At 39.2% G+C, this 14153-nt stretch overlaps 1 protein-coding gene across 4 annotated transcripts in view; it reads left to right on the forward strand.

Moving 5' to 3' along the window:
- ARHGAP6 (Rho GTPase activating protein 6) overlaps positions 1 to 14153 on the forward strand; it is a 334845-nt gene that overhangs the window by 206550 nt on the left and 114142 nt on the right. Inside the window, exons 1-2 of one of the 4 annotated variants that reach the window (XM_087758601.1) lie at positions 2620 to 2672; positions 6338 to 6443. The exons of 2 other annotated variants lie outside the window; for them this stretch is intronic. In XM_087758601.1, the coding sequence (XP_087614727.1) occupies positions 6366 to 6443 (78 nt within the window). In that variant the 5' untranslated portion in view covers positions 2620 to 2672; positions 6338 to 6365. Of the gene's footprint in view, positions 1 to 2619; positions 2673 to 6337; positions 6444 to 14153 lie in introns of those variants that run through there. One more of the 4 variants, XM_087758600.1, reaches the window with a different exon arrangement.

Below are 14153 nucleotides of genomic sequence, written 5' to 3' on the forward strand. Positions count from 1 at the left end.
TTGGGCCCATCAGTAGCAATTGGGACCACTTTCTTGCCAATCTTCCTTGTTATTTACTGTGTGAAACCTTTACCCAGAGGACGTGGACTTATTCTTCAGGGACAATTGCAACTTACGATGTCTGTAACCCTTTCTGTGGAGCGCTTCTGTTCGAACTTGTCAAAAGACTTAAAAATACTGTGAAAAAGCCTAGTCACCAAAAATCAGAACGTTTTTGTCTTTCTTGCTTTACTAAGTACTGACTGAATCTGCAAAATAAGTACCTTCAGGAACCACGTGAGAAAAGTTGTGAGCCTGAATCGGGCTCTGTTTAGCCCTCATGGAAGGGCTTTCCTTCCATCGAGCCTTTTTGCCAGTTTAAGACATTAGCAGAAAAACTTGGATAAACAAGGTGTGAAAACAGAACAAGTGAGCGTGGTCCTGCTCCTGCTAAAATTTGCTGAAAGACTGGTGTGAGCTTCCTTTAGGGTAAGGTTGTCTTCTGTGCATATACGACAGGGAGAGAAGGTATGGGGTCTATACCGGGGTGCTGTAGCAGCTTCACCCTGCTGGGTAGCTCCCACTTAACTCTTTTCTCGCTAGGTAACTTAATTTAATTTACTGACATTACTAGGGACCCTTTAAATGTGGCATCGTGGTCAGCTGGGGATTCCACTTTCTGGATTTTTGTTTTCTTGAATGAAGTACAGGCAGACCCAAGTGTCTCAGAAGTGAACAGTGGTTTGGGGTACCTCAGTTTTTGGACAACCAACTTGAGCCGCTGATTTTTTTCGAAGAATGGGGGCTCATCAGCAATCCACCTCAAAGAGCTTCACAAAGTGAGTATCTGTAACCTAATTGTGAGGCAGCATATTTATACAAAAAGCCATACTCCGTGTCACAGAGAGCGAGATTATCACTTGGCTCATTCCTGGAGGCTTACTCACTGTTAAGATTTGTGAGGGGGAACACCAGAAGCAACACACATGGTCTATCAAAAGCAGCAAGCTCTTTTGTTGTATGAGGAACTAGGACAGACTGAAGCTTTGAAGTAAAGCAAACATTTTCTCTAGAGATGTAGGAATGTGTAAAGTATAGCAGATCCCAGTTTTTGACCAGGACTCTTACATTTATAAATGTACCCGGAAGAAAATTTGACTGGTTTGCTCTTATGTTTGCAGAACATAAGTAGGATGTACTTAAGTATTTTTATTATTGATAGTGGTAGTTATAATTTCTGGTTGCGTATTCTTTAACATTCAGTGAGGAGCTAAATTTACATCCTTGGCCAGTTTTCCATGTCACATATTGCTACATATTAAAACTATTTGTCAGATCAGTGGTGATTTGAACAGAGTAAGTCTCTTGCTCAGAGTACCCCTGCTCATGCTAAAACTGTGCCTTAGCTTCAGGAAACACACTATAATTAAATGCCAATAGAAATTGTTAACTCGGCAATAGCTCAAGCACTTTATTGCAATGAGGCCTTGATTTCTTTTATGCCAAGGTAATGTTAGAGCAACGCTTGATTTATCCTGAATTTACAGGACCATGACAGATCATAATCTAGTTCCTGGGCATTAGAATACTTCCCTGAAAAACAGGAGGACTGTAGTTCACTTTTTATAATTATACTGTTGTTTTTATGGCTAATAGATAGATATGGCTAATAAATAGAATACTCTTCATACGTAATTCTGAGTATAGTCCTGTGGGAGCTGGATAGTTAATATTAGGCAACGTTAAAAACACCAGAAAGGCAAGAAGCCCAAGTCCACTTTATGAAGAACATAGAGCAGTATTGCATACATAGTATGAATGGGAAAATTCCCTGCTTTGTAGATTCAGTAGGATGTATGTATTTCCAAATGTGACGTTGTTGTCATTTTTTAAATAAGAAAATAAATCCTCTCATTTGCAAGCCACGTTTCAGAGATGGTAGGATTTTTTTGTATTATTATTATTTTTCTCTTTTTCTTCAACCCCACTCACCCCCAAAATTTAGCTGGAGTTTTGAATCTAAACAGTACCCTTTGGATTTTTGTACTTGGATTTAGTGTTATTGGATAAAACCTCACAATATTGGCAGATTCTGATGTGCATCTGCTTAGTTAAGCAATAAGGATATTTATTCTAATGCATAAACCAGGTGGTAAGCGAAGCCGAATGTCTTTATATACAGAAATCGTTACATTGATACTTTTTCATTTCAGACTGAAGGAAGTTGCACGTTACTCAGCTGTTTGTTCTTCCAAAAGATTCAACAGGACTTCTCTGAGAGTTCAGTGCTAGAAACAATAAATTTATATTCATCAGCTCTATTGTGCAAAATTGTACCGATATGACAGTTAAAATAATATTATAGTGCTGAGCAATTTGCTTCTCATTTGCTTAACTGAGGAAGGGATTCGGTCTTCATGTTCTGAGTGCCTTTCAATCTGGTGTATATGTGATTAATGTCGGTGAGTCACTTCTGATGGGAGTTTTAGCTTTCTCTCACACGACAAGATAGGGAGACTTTCTGCTCCTCCCACCACCAGTTTAAAAGCACTGCAAAAGACAGAAAGGAGGAGGTAATTTTTCAGGTTCAGAGTTGCACCCTGTTAAAGGAAGCAAGGAGATAGCCAGTCTGTTGGCAATTGCTGCACATGTGTCTGCAGAGCAACTAGGACAGCTGAGATTGGGATAAAAGTGTAAGTAGATTGTTACTCACTTGAGAAACCATCCATTCTTGCTGTTTATTTAAATTCAGAATTTAGCTGGGAAGACTAGCCCAGAAAAAGGGGGAAGGAGGATTTGGGAAGGAAATAATTCTGAAGGTTCAGGAAAGCAAATCACGAAGCGAATCCTGTAGGGGTTCATTGTAGGAACTATTGGAGCTCTGGAGACCTGTTTGTCCCTGCCAGAAGTAAGCTGGGGAGAATATAATGCTTTATGTACATAGGTTAGCTCAAAAGCTTGCTATAGCTGAATGTGAAACACTGTAGGCATTATCACTTTCCTTGTGATTTTAGAAAATGTTTTTTCTCTGTTTATGTATGTGTGTCTCTGCATAAACAATATAATACATAGTTTGATTATGAGATCCAGTTTCCACAAAATTCATCAAATGAGGCAGGATGGCTTCAGTATTGAGGAATTTTAAAGGGCTCCAGTGCATGTGTACCTAGAGGCCTTGGAAAGGCCTAGGCACATAAACCTATGAGAAGTCCTCAGTGGCATTTTACAGCGTTCAAACAGACTGCTGAGTTAATAACTACTGACTGCAGTAGGGCTTAGGCAGCTGACTTGCTTCTGTTTCAGAAAGCCCTGCTAGACCTCTGTGTGTAATTGAGACTTCTAAATAATGTTAAAATATGGTCTGATATTTAAATGTATATGCTTCACCTAAAATTTGAAGTCTACCCCACATCACTTGTGTCACTGAGTACAGACCTCATGAGTTAGTGCCTTGTGGTTTTTAGTTTCTGTGCCTGTATCATCTGTCTTGTTAAGCTGCAGCTGTAAGATAGGACAGGGCAAGATCACCTGAGGCTTACCTGTGCTACTGTAGGCAACTGTATCGTATAATTCTTTTCATTATGGTAGTGATATTTGCTATGGATAACATTACTGACTATTCAGCGACCTCTAGAAATTTAGTCTTGTATTTTCTGTCTAATACCTTTTAAACTAGCATGTATTTCAAAACTGACTCAGCAGAAAGCATATGGCTACAATGAGTATAAATGCTAATTATCATGACATTAGTAATGGTGCTCCTGGTTTGGGTTCACATTATTGTTAGATTTTTATGTGTAATTCATTCCATTACAGGGAAAAAACGACATTCAGTTTGCATACTAGCAGGCTGGAAAAAAAAATTAACCCTTTATTGTCTAAAGCACACAGAAGCAACACTTCAGAAAGTGACTTCCATAAAAAGAAAAAAGATTTGAGAATGGTTCTGTAATTTATTGCATCGGAGATTGACTCCTTCCCTTCTTCCCTCCTCTATTCCTCACAGCTCCTAGAGCTCTATTTGCTTTTCAGCAGTATAACGACATGCTCGGAGTGGCTGAGAAAGCCTATTTCCTCCCTAGGCTGAGAGCAGAACGAGGATGAATACTTTGGTAGTGCGCTGCTAATATGCTGATCTGAACACCAAGAGAGAAGACAGGTCTTTACAAATATATAAAATTAAAAGATTTTATAACCTCTTCATTAGTTCTAATGTTTGTTTTCAGTATTCTCTGTAGTCATGTTTTCTTTTCTGAAGACATCTATAGCTTCTTCACAAATTGCTTTGCCCTATTGGTATTCGTAATTCATTTTTCATTGAAAATCTGTTAATATAGACAGAGAAGATGTTCAAATCAAGCTCCTGGCTGCTATTAAACGCACACGAAATACTAAGCATGCATGCTGGTGGGTATTTGCACTTATCCATCAAGCAAGGATAAACTGTTAGCAACCCTGCAAAGAATGGCTAAATATCCTGTAAGGCTGCCATCTCTGAGTTCATACGATACATACAGCATGGCTCTTTGAATAGTTTTTAAAAAGGCCACAACAGAGGAAGAATTAGGAGTGGGTAAAGAAAAGCAGAGCTGCGTATGTGTGGGCGAGGAGGAGAGTGTTTCTCCTGCAGTCTGGTTTATTCCCTTCTCTGTATGGCCTTTTCCCCATTTCCCACACAACTCTGTCACACAAGGTTTGAAGTGACCCTCCCCTTGCTCTCCGTTGCACTCTCTGGAATAGTATTTGGACCAGGAGGGGGTCAGTTAGGAATGGCATGTACCAGGGATCAACCAGCACAGGGCCACCGCTGGACTAGGTTTGCACCATGGGCTACCATCTTTGAATTTGCAAGCCTTGCCACGCAGCCTGCTGAAGGACGTCCACCTCACTGCTCCCTGATGGCTCTTAAGCTCAAGATCCCCACAGTGCATTCTTGCATCCTCACTAACCAAATGGCACCTGGAAAAATAAACGCTTTTTGATCACGAACTCTTGCTGTAACACCTGCAAACTACTGTGACAGCCAGTTTCTAAATACCCTGGCTAGAACATAATGTTTTTGTTATTTTTCTGAAAAGGGATCAGAAAAATGACTAGGTACATTGCCTTCTCTGAATTCCCATTTTTTGTGCAGCAGTTTGAGCCTGCGCACAGATGCCTTTGTTTTTATAGTTTACCTTTTCCAATCTTTATATCATCTGAATACACAAAGGAAATGTCCCTTTCTGCCCTTTTCCCACATCATCCTATGTATTAGATAAGGAGAAAGAAATTACAAAACGAAGATTGAATAGCAGGTCTTGTTTTGCAGCCACTCGCAACGCTTAGAGCCAGGTCTGTTTTCGTCCTGGCTGTTATTTCCTGTGTGATGCTGAATGGGCATGAAGAGCTTTTCCAGCATTCACCATTTTTGTTAACTCTGCTTTGTTGAATGGGCAGCTTCTCTAATAGTGGTTCAAAATGTTTTGTGAATTTGTGCCTGATGGTGTGATGGAGCTCTAATAGTGATCCCAGTGGGAACAGATGAGGAAAAGAGTCTATAAATTCCCACTAAACTGCAGTCACATCTGCCAGATTTCTGAAAGCCAGCCATTACTCTTGCTGATCTAGTGAAGATATGAATGCCTTCAGCTGGTGGCTTGTAGGAGGCTCGCCTGGGGGCTCAGAAGTACCTGGTGAATCAAAGAAGGGCAGCCACAGCTGTGGCAAACAGTGGGCTCTGTTAAGATGCCCACTCAATACTGATCAAGGCAACCAGATCAGTAAAATGGTAATATCTTATTTTTTTCTTTTTTGAAACGTCACTTTTCTGTTCTGTCCGTAGAGCTCCATTTACTAATCTTCAAAAACGGATTGTGCTGCATAGTAAATGGTCAGTGTACAGCAGTTAAAAATAACTAAGTGATGCCACCTACTGTCTTAAAATCTTATTTAATATTACATTTGATGACTGAATTGTTATCCTAAGAAGAAATGGAAACAGCCTACACTGAGTATAATGTCAGAGCTGTGACATACTATCTGATGTGTATCAAAGTTAGGCAATATAAATATTGATTGTGATTAAATACAGTAGACTATAGAATGTCAGAAGGAAATGTGATGCTAGTGTCAATCCAAAATAACTCCTCAGTGAATCTACTTTGCAAATAACTAGAGATGTTTTTCAGGCTGCTTTGTTTTTTATATTTCTGAGAGGAAGATGTAGAATCCTGTGGAATAGAGGGTAGGTTGGAAGAACATGGCACACTCTCCCTTTAAGTGTGTGTTTATTAAAATGTATTTGTTATGTAGTGACATTCTTTACGTTACATCTATGTTTAGTACAACTTGTTTTCCACGATGGCTTTACTTTTAGGTGCTTTGTGGAAAGAGTTAACCTGACCATGGACTTCAAAGAAGTTGAGAACCACATTTGTGTAAGACGTATTATTCAAAGAGAATTCACCCATCATCTCAAAAAGGTAGAAGTGATCATAACATTTAACAGTTGAATGTATGCACTAAACTAAATTTGAAATTAAGTTGACTGTGGACTACAATGCTCAGCCTTGAAATGGTAGCTCATTCAGAGAATATCAAATGGTTATTTATTTCATGCATGTCTATGTGGTGTTAGGTTGGTTGGGGTTTTGACAGCAAGAGCTAAGGATGTATTTTCTTCAAATGCAGCTATGCCAGATTGCAGTTCGCAGGTTGCCACTTAATGAAACAGTGGAACATCACAGACTGATCTGAAGGTCTTGCAGTCAGCAGTGCTTAGCAGGTATAAATGGGTGCGGAATCAGAGAGACAAGATTTATGCTTAGTGTTTAACTCTTTTTCCCTTTGTTCTGTGCTTCTTTTTGTAATGGTTTGTAAAGCACTCAGATAATCTTGGTTTCCTGTACTTTATTTTCACCTTAGTGAAAATAATCTGAATCCTGTGAAATAGACTACAGATTCCAGTATTCAGCAACTTGTACCTTCTTTTCCTGAATTTAGTGTGGCATGAATAAGGATATGTTTGGACATAAATGTGTGTAGAACCATAGTCTGATAATGAAATGTGTAATTTCTTGTGGTGGTTGTTCCCCCCCTCCCCCCAAGTATCAATACTGCAGTGATGTGTATTTCTGCTTGTATGTTAAAAGATACACAATTTGTGCTTTCTTATGCTTTTATACAGTTTAATTTTCATGGCAAAACTCATCCAATACATAAATATCCATTTTCAGATATAGTACACTAGAACTCTCCCATTCAGACACTATAAATAACAGAAGTCCTTCAGTTGCTTCCTCCCTCGGTACTTGGGAGCATATCCACAAGATTCACAAATGAACAAACCAACAGTGAATTACTTCCACAGCTAACGATCATCCTTAGAAAAGCCTTACTTTCCATCTGCCTTTTAAATCAAAAGGTCTGCAAATGAGTGTGGCACAGTCCACGCTTTGACAGAGAGGAAGCTATGTGTGTATTTACATCCTTCTTTTAGCTTGTCATACCTCTTTGTTTTAAATTCCTTCCTCTGCAGCCAGACTGTTGAATCTAGAGCATGCAGAAATCATGAGGTGGATTAAAAAATACGGAGATAGATTTAAAAAAAATATGTACTTGTTGGTTCTCTTGATTTTTGTTTTCTAAACATTCACATATTTCCAAACTTCTCTGCGCAACTCTGAGGGCTCAAACCCTACTTTAAGAGGCAAAATAAAATGTGAAATTGAGATTTCCGTAGAATCATGGGTTGGGCTTAAAAACACAGGAGCTTCACTGTAGTTCACCGAGTTCACTGCAAAACAGCAAACTGTCCATCAATCAAAAGCTGTGACAGTATAGAATTGTGATGCATTTACTTACATGCAAATCTGCTGTTGTTTATATAGCCCAAAATGAGCATGAACTGTGAACTCTGTGTTAGGCCTTAATTGGGATAGTCTCCAAACAAGTGGCGTGGGGGGGAAAAGGACCTACTTCAGATAATATAATCTCTGAGTTGCTGTTATATTTCCAGGGCAAATGCTACAATCTTAGTCAGAGCATCAATAACAATATGAGGAAGTGTAGAAAATATGAGGCTGTAGAAAACCTTACATGAAGGCAACAGTAGATTTAAAGATCTTGTTGGAAAAAGCAGGAAGAGATTTGATTCCTCATGAAAACTCAAGGAGCTCTTGAGATGATGTTTTAAAGAAGTTGCAAAAATGTACTCATGATCTAATCCTTCTCAGGGAATGATGACTGGCTGTTAGCAAAGTCTTTCTGGAAACATCTAGGCTTTTGGATAACACGCATCTTCCGCCACTCCAGGCTGGCTGTATGTAAAACTGAACTGCTTCGTATCTACAGGATAATGCAGTGTCAGGGTGGCCAGAGTGCTTGTGATTCTGTGAGGTGATGTGGAAAGTGGAGTACAGATTAAAGGTACGGATGATGGGAAGGAATGACCAAGAGGTAGGAAAGATGGTAGAATGAGAGAGTAACAGGAAAACCAGGCTGTCAAAATTGGCTTCTTTTCAGTCTGCCCACCAAGATTTTCTTATGCTACGCTAATCTTGATGATAAGAAAGTGCTTCATAAATTAAAAATGTAAACATGAAGGATTTTTTTTCTCTTATTCCCTGGTGCCGTTTTTACTTTTATGACTCTTGTTCTTTTCCAGCTGAGTGCTATTTCCAGGGAAGCCAATTCATGCGTTTTAGAAGTGAGCAGTGCTTCAGGAACTCTCAGATCTGACTGAAAAAATACAAAACCTTAAGTGAAGTACTGATGTGAAGACCTAGAAATGCAAGGAACCATGCATATGATCATTATTCATCTTCATTCCCAGTATTTTACAGGAACAGAAGTGCTTCCATACCTCATCTGCTTTTTGGTTTTGATGCTGAATTGCCAGAGATGTCTGATTCTGAGTATAAAATCCAAATTATGGGAAGCTCCTCTTAGGCTTTGAAGTGCCATTCTGAGCACTGTATCATGGGAGGGGGCTTCTTCGTCTTGCTGCAAACCTCGTGTCTGTCTGCAAGACGTCATCGGGGCTGACTTGCTGTAGTCTAACACCTGGTGGGAAGATGACTGAGTTGAACATGGTTGCAAATCGTGATTTCTTATCTTCGAGAAGTAATACTCATTGTGGAATTTTGATCTCTGAAACACAAAAGATCATCTGTTATGCACCTACGTACTAAGTGCCAAAATGCAATTTCTCTGGTAATTAGCAACAAAAGTGCAGCGGTACTATTGGGGATGCTTTAGATTCCATGCTTGGCTGAATAAATAACTGGTCAGAATCACGGGGAAGATTGTTGGATCAAAACATTTTTCTCTCTTTTCTCTTTTCTTTGTCAGTATGATACCAGAATGTTTAATTTTACACACAACGTTTCTCTGCAGCCTAAGATTTGGATGATGAATACCATGTTTTCAAGGAAGTCTCGTGCTTGTGGGATAGGTTGCGAGTCTGGTGTAAGATTTTATTGACTTGGAAAGATTTTCTTTAGTCCCTTCAGCATTACCCTGTTTTATTACCTCAGGTTATTTCTATAAGCCTGCTTTGTGAAAATTCTGTTGCAGTGAGTTTCTTTATATGACATAATTTAAATAAATACAGTGGTGAGATACCTTAGATCAAAGTTAGGATTCAGTCTATACTTGAGCTGATTTACAATTCAAAAATGAAGTTCCATGTGTAGTTTGTTGTCAGTTTAGAAAATAGAGTTATTTCCACTTACTAGGCCAAGCAGACAGAGGTATTAGGCCAATAAGCCACATTTGCTTATTTTTTTAAAGTATAAATCCTGCATTAAGATAACTTCTTGTGCTTGTTAGAGTGAAACTCAGGCAGCTGTAATTTTTAAATATAGATAGATATTCTTCTGAGGAACAAGAACACTTTTTCCAGTTCCGTAATTTTCTGTTGTTTTCCTTTTGCTTCTTGCTTGAATTTCATCACACAGAGTAAAACACTAGTTTCTCTGAATTAGCAAAGATATTTATATGTATAGGCACTCTATTTCCTTACTCTCTAAAGTGGGTGTAGTAAAAAGAGGAAGATTCATTGAGTATACTGTTCCTTTCCCCTTTCCTCTTTCCCTGAAAAAATTCACTGTCGGCCATGGCATTTAATTCATGTGTTTTATATGTGCAGAGCTTTATAGGAACCATTAGCAGAGGCTCTTTGGAGAGTGTAAATTACAAGAAGCTGGCTATTTATAAAGTTTCAGAAAACGTCCCTCCATGCGTGTGCATTGTAAGGTATTTCTTAATGTGTTTAGGTAGTTGCTGTTAAATTACCAAGCGTTTAATTGTATTTTGTATCATCAGACCTGGACTCCATCCAGCATTGGTATTTCCCACTTGTAGTGCTTTTCAGTTTACAGACTTCCATGTATGCTTATGGAAATTAAGGCCAGAGATTGACAGTGGCTGTAGTGGTGTGCCTTGAGGAAGAATTTAGAGCCGATTCATACCATCAAGTTAAAAAAAAAAAAAAAAAAAAAAAGTCACAACCAAACAAAAAACCTGCCCTGTTAAACTTTTTCTATTTCTAGTTACACTGGGATTTTCAAGCATAATCTGTTTTGGCCTTCTCTATACCGTCTTTTATTCATTATTTACCTACTTGCTGTATTTACAAAATGCTGGAGGACTGGGAGAGGAGCAGATAAACAGCATGCTGCCTACAACAGGAGAAGCATCAAGTAGATCCAGGTTACGGCAGTTTAGACTTTATCCGCTTCATAACTGTTCAGCAGTTTTGACTTGCAGATCTGTTGTATCATAACTTAAAAGTGTGGGAAGAGAAGATAAAAAGCAATTCGCCTTTTGTCTCTCCACAATACTAACTGTCTAATGACATACTTGTAGCTGCCAGTAAGATGTGGAGAGTAGTTTTTACAGACTTGAAGTTGAGTGGTGTTGAGCATGTAGTAAGTTATAATTCAATATTATAAATTCGAAGTGGGTCTAGCTATGATATAATCTGATGCCTTACTTTATTATATGGTACAGTGTGTGCACTCAGCATTAGCACTCTGCTTAGAGACCTACAGTCTTTAACGTCCCAGATCCTTGCATGGTAAACCTTCCTGCCATGGCCCTTGCTGTCCCTGCGCTCTCTCTAGTTTCAGTCACTTCAGGTTTGTGAAGGCTCACTGGCTGAGTGGAATTTTACAGATTACTGCTGACCCAGGATCTTGAGGGAAATGTAGAGTCCCCAAATATGGGAGCAGAACCTGCAAGAATTGTAAACCTGGCTACACAGAGAAAATGGCCACATCCATTAAAACATGAGATAATATATCTCCCACTCACTGGAAAAAAAAATAAAATATGCAAAACTAAGCTATGTGAAAGCATTATCTAGTATGTCTAAAACCAGCACTCTGTATGTTTCTATTTTAAGATTATTTAACATAAATTGATGTTATCTAACTCCACATGTCTCTACTGAGGAAATGCCGTCCTGAGTGCACAGAACACGCACGTCGACTTGAAAGAATAAACAACTCTTCTTTGACATGTTTTCTGAAAAGTGAAGGCAGGGAAGAGGGAATGCAGTTTCCCTTACTACCTTTAGCTCCTTCCCCAGGTTGAGTGTATGTCGTAAAAAACAAACAAGTGAAAAGAATTTTTTGTTGGAACAAACAGGGGGGAAAGGATGAGCTAAAGCCCTGAAGACATCTCATCTTCTGAAATCTCTTGCCACTTTGCATCACAAATACTCCTAACGTTCAGGATTTTGCACTGTATGAAGGCCACCTGGAAACCTGTCAGTGGTACTTCTCAGTTAAGCCTTGGGATGAGGTGGCCTTCTTTGGGAGCTGCATGGGAATGAATCTCTGCTGAAATCCAGAAGGTCGAGGGTGGATGAAAAATACAGTCCAAACAACACCCTGGTTTTAGTAAGCACCATGGTTCCTACTTTTCCAGTTTCCCTTGCACCTGGCAAGGGCACAGAGGCTATTTTTGAACTGTCTAGACTATTCTTCTAAAAAGAATCTCTTCTTTTTCCTCTTCTGGTTCTTGGTCATCAGGAAGAAGGGAGTTAGCAGGTCTGTTTGTGAATTTGCCCAGATGCTGAGTCCACATAAATGTTTTACAAAGCATGTTTATAGAACCGTTGTAAGAGCACATCTCTTCAAGAGCTATAAATTTATAAAACTGACTTGCATGGAGTTTAATCGGTCCAGAAGGCTGTATACCGAAGTAGATTTTTATGTGACATTTTGTATTAAGGTAAAATCCACCCCCCAAACCCCTAATTTTAGCTTTAAAAAGTTTATACATGGACACAAAGATAAAATGCAAATGTGCAGCCAAGTCATTTAAGGTTCACGTTTCTGATACTTTATTATTATTATTGATTATTCCGATGATTGATTATTTCTCCTATGGGCACAGCTTGTTTGCTCTGTTGTCTTCCTGACCCTTTGGGTGAGACCCTTGATGTTAGAGACAGGTGTTGGGACAGGTAGGTAACTCAGCAGGCCTCAGTGTATCTGCCCGCTGGCTCTGAAGCGTGGCTGGGAGGATGCTGCTGCACTTCTCACCGTTTCCCTCTTGGCTGCTCTTTTCCTGTTGCCACTGAAAACCTTGCTACTGCCTCTCTTTCTTCTGAAGATGCTTCTCCCTACTGTTGACATTTCCTTTTTTTTTTTTTTTTTTCTTTCCCCTCTTCTCTCCCCAGAGAATAATTTAGGAGCGTTCTCAATTCGTTATGTGTGAGTATATGTGTGTTTATACCTTCAGTGCTGTGAAAGGTCGGTTATGAAATGCAATAGCTTTACAGACAATCTGATATAGTAAAAGAGAGAACCCTTCTCACAAATGTTACCCTGTTGTAATCTGAGAGCATCATAGCTTTTCATTAAATGAGGTTGCTTCATCAAAGCTAACTGGGATTGGAAGTCAGCGTGGATTGCTGCTTTCTGGGTACTCAGAAACCTCTTGGAGTTGATTTTTGTGCTAGTATGGAAAATCTAACTAAAATGACAGTAATCATCCAGTTCTGAACAGAACAGGAAAGGAATGGTAGATGGTGTTGGCTGGGGACGTGATAAGTAAAACACTTTCTTTCTTTTCCCTGTAAGCTTTGCCTGTCGTGCTGGCCGGCACAGCCTCACTCTTTTCCTCTGCTCTCCCGTCTGCTCAGCTGTGTCCAGCTGCTGCTGCTGTTCTTGTTCCTACTCCGGTGGGGTGTTTACAGACAGACCAGGCTCTGCTCTGCTGTCTCTGCTGATATCTCTGTCTGACAGAGTTGGTCGTGTTCAGAGAGGAAATTCAGCTCGAGTGCAATGCTAGGCTCGTGTGACTCTGAACCCGCCTGCTCAGTGGCTTCCGAGATTAATGTGTTGCACATAGAAACTCATGGCGTGTCTCCATCCAGATGTGAAAAATGCTCTAAAATTTTATTCCTTGCAGCAGAGACTATTATTATTGCTAGTACGATTATTATTAAGCATTTGGACAACCCACTTGTAATGACCTGATCCATGACAGTAATTCAAATGGTAACTATAACTTTAATAGCAGTTGAAACATGAAAGAGCAATAGATGCCAAGAGCAGCTAAGAGTCCAAAAGGGAACAGGGAATGGCCGGAAAAATATTACCCCTTTAAACATTTGCAGATGCATTTCGTATACAACATGCTATATCTACTTATAAGGTATGTATGTGTATATGTATGCAGACATAGTTTAACACAGCCGAATTTTTGTAAAGATCATGTTAACTGTAGGTTAATCCAATGCCAGTTCGGGGGTGACTTGATTACAGACAAGGAATTGAAATAGCAGTTTTGCTGAAGTTTTTAAAATAATTTGCTTCTGGAAATAAGCTTGTTGCTAATTTCTCACAAGCAGCTATTTTTCTGGTGCTTATCTTTGTGTGTGTTGGCAAGAGAGAGCAATATACATACATCTGACTGGTAAGTTTCTGTTGAATTTTATTTACAATATTGAGGATTATTTTTAAGAAAAGGCAGGAGTTATGTATCATATATAGTTTCATAGTGAATTTAAGACTGGTGGAATCATGCTTAGTAAGGACATTTGATGAAGTCGTTTCCTCTCTGAACTCTGGAAGTTTTTTCCCCAGACAAAGCTCAGAATATGTTAGATTTTTGAGTGTGTACAGGAGTAGAGTCCATATCTTGACATCACAGCTTGATACTAATTATATGATAGT

This window comes from Nipponia nippon, unplaced genomic scaffold (genome assembly GCF_047370975.1).
Source record: "Nipponia nippon isolate SJK-2023a ecotype South Korea unplaced genomic scaffold, ASM4737097v1 scaffold_2, whole genome shotgun sequence".
NCBI lineage: Eukaryota > Metazoa > Chordata > Aves > Pelecaniformes > Threskiornithidae > Nipponia > Nipponia nippon.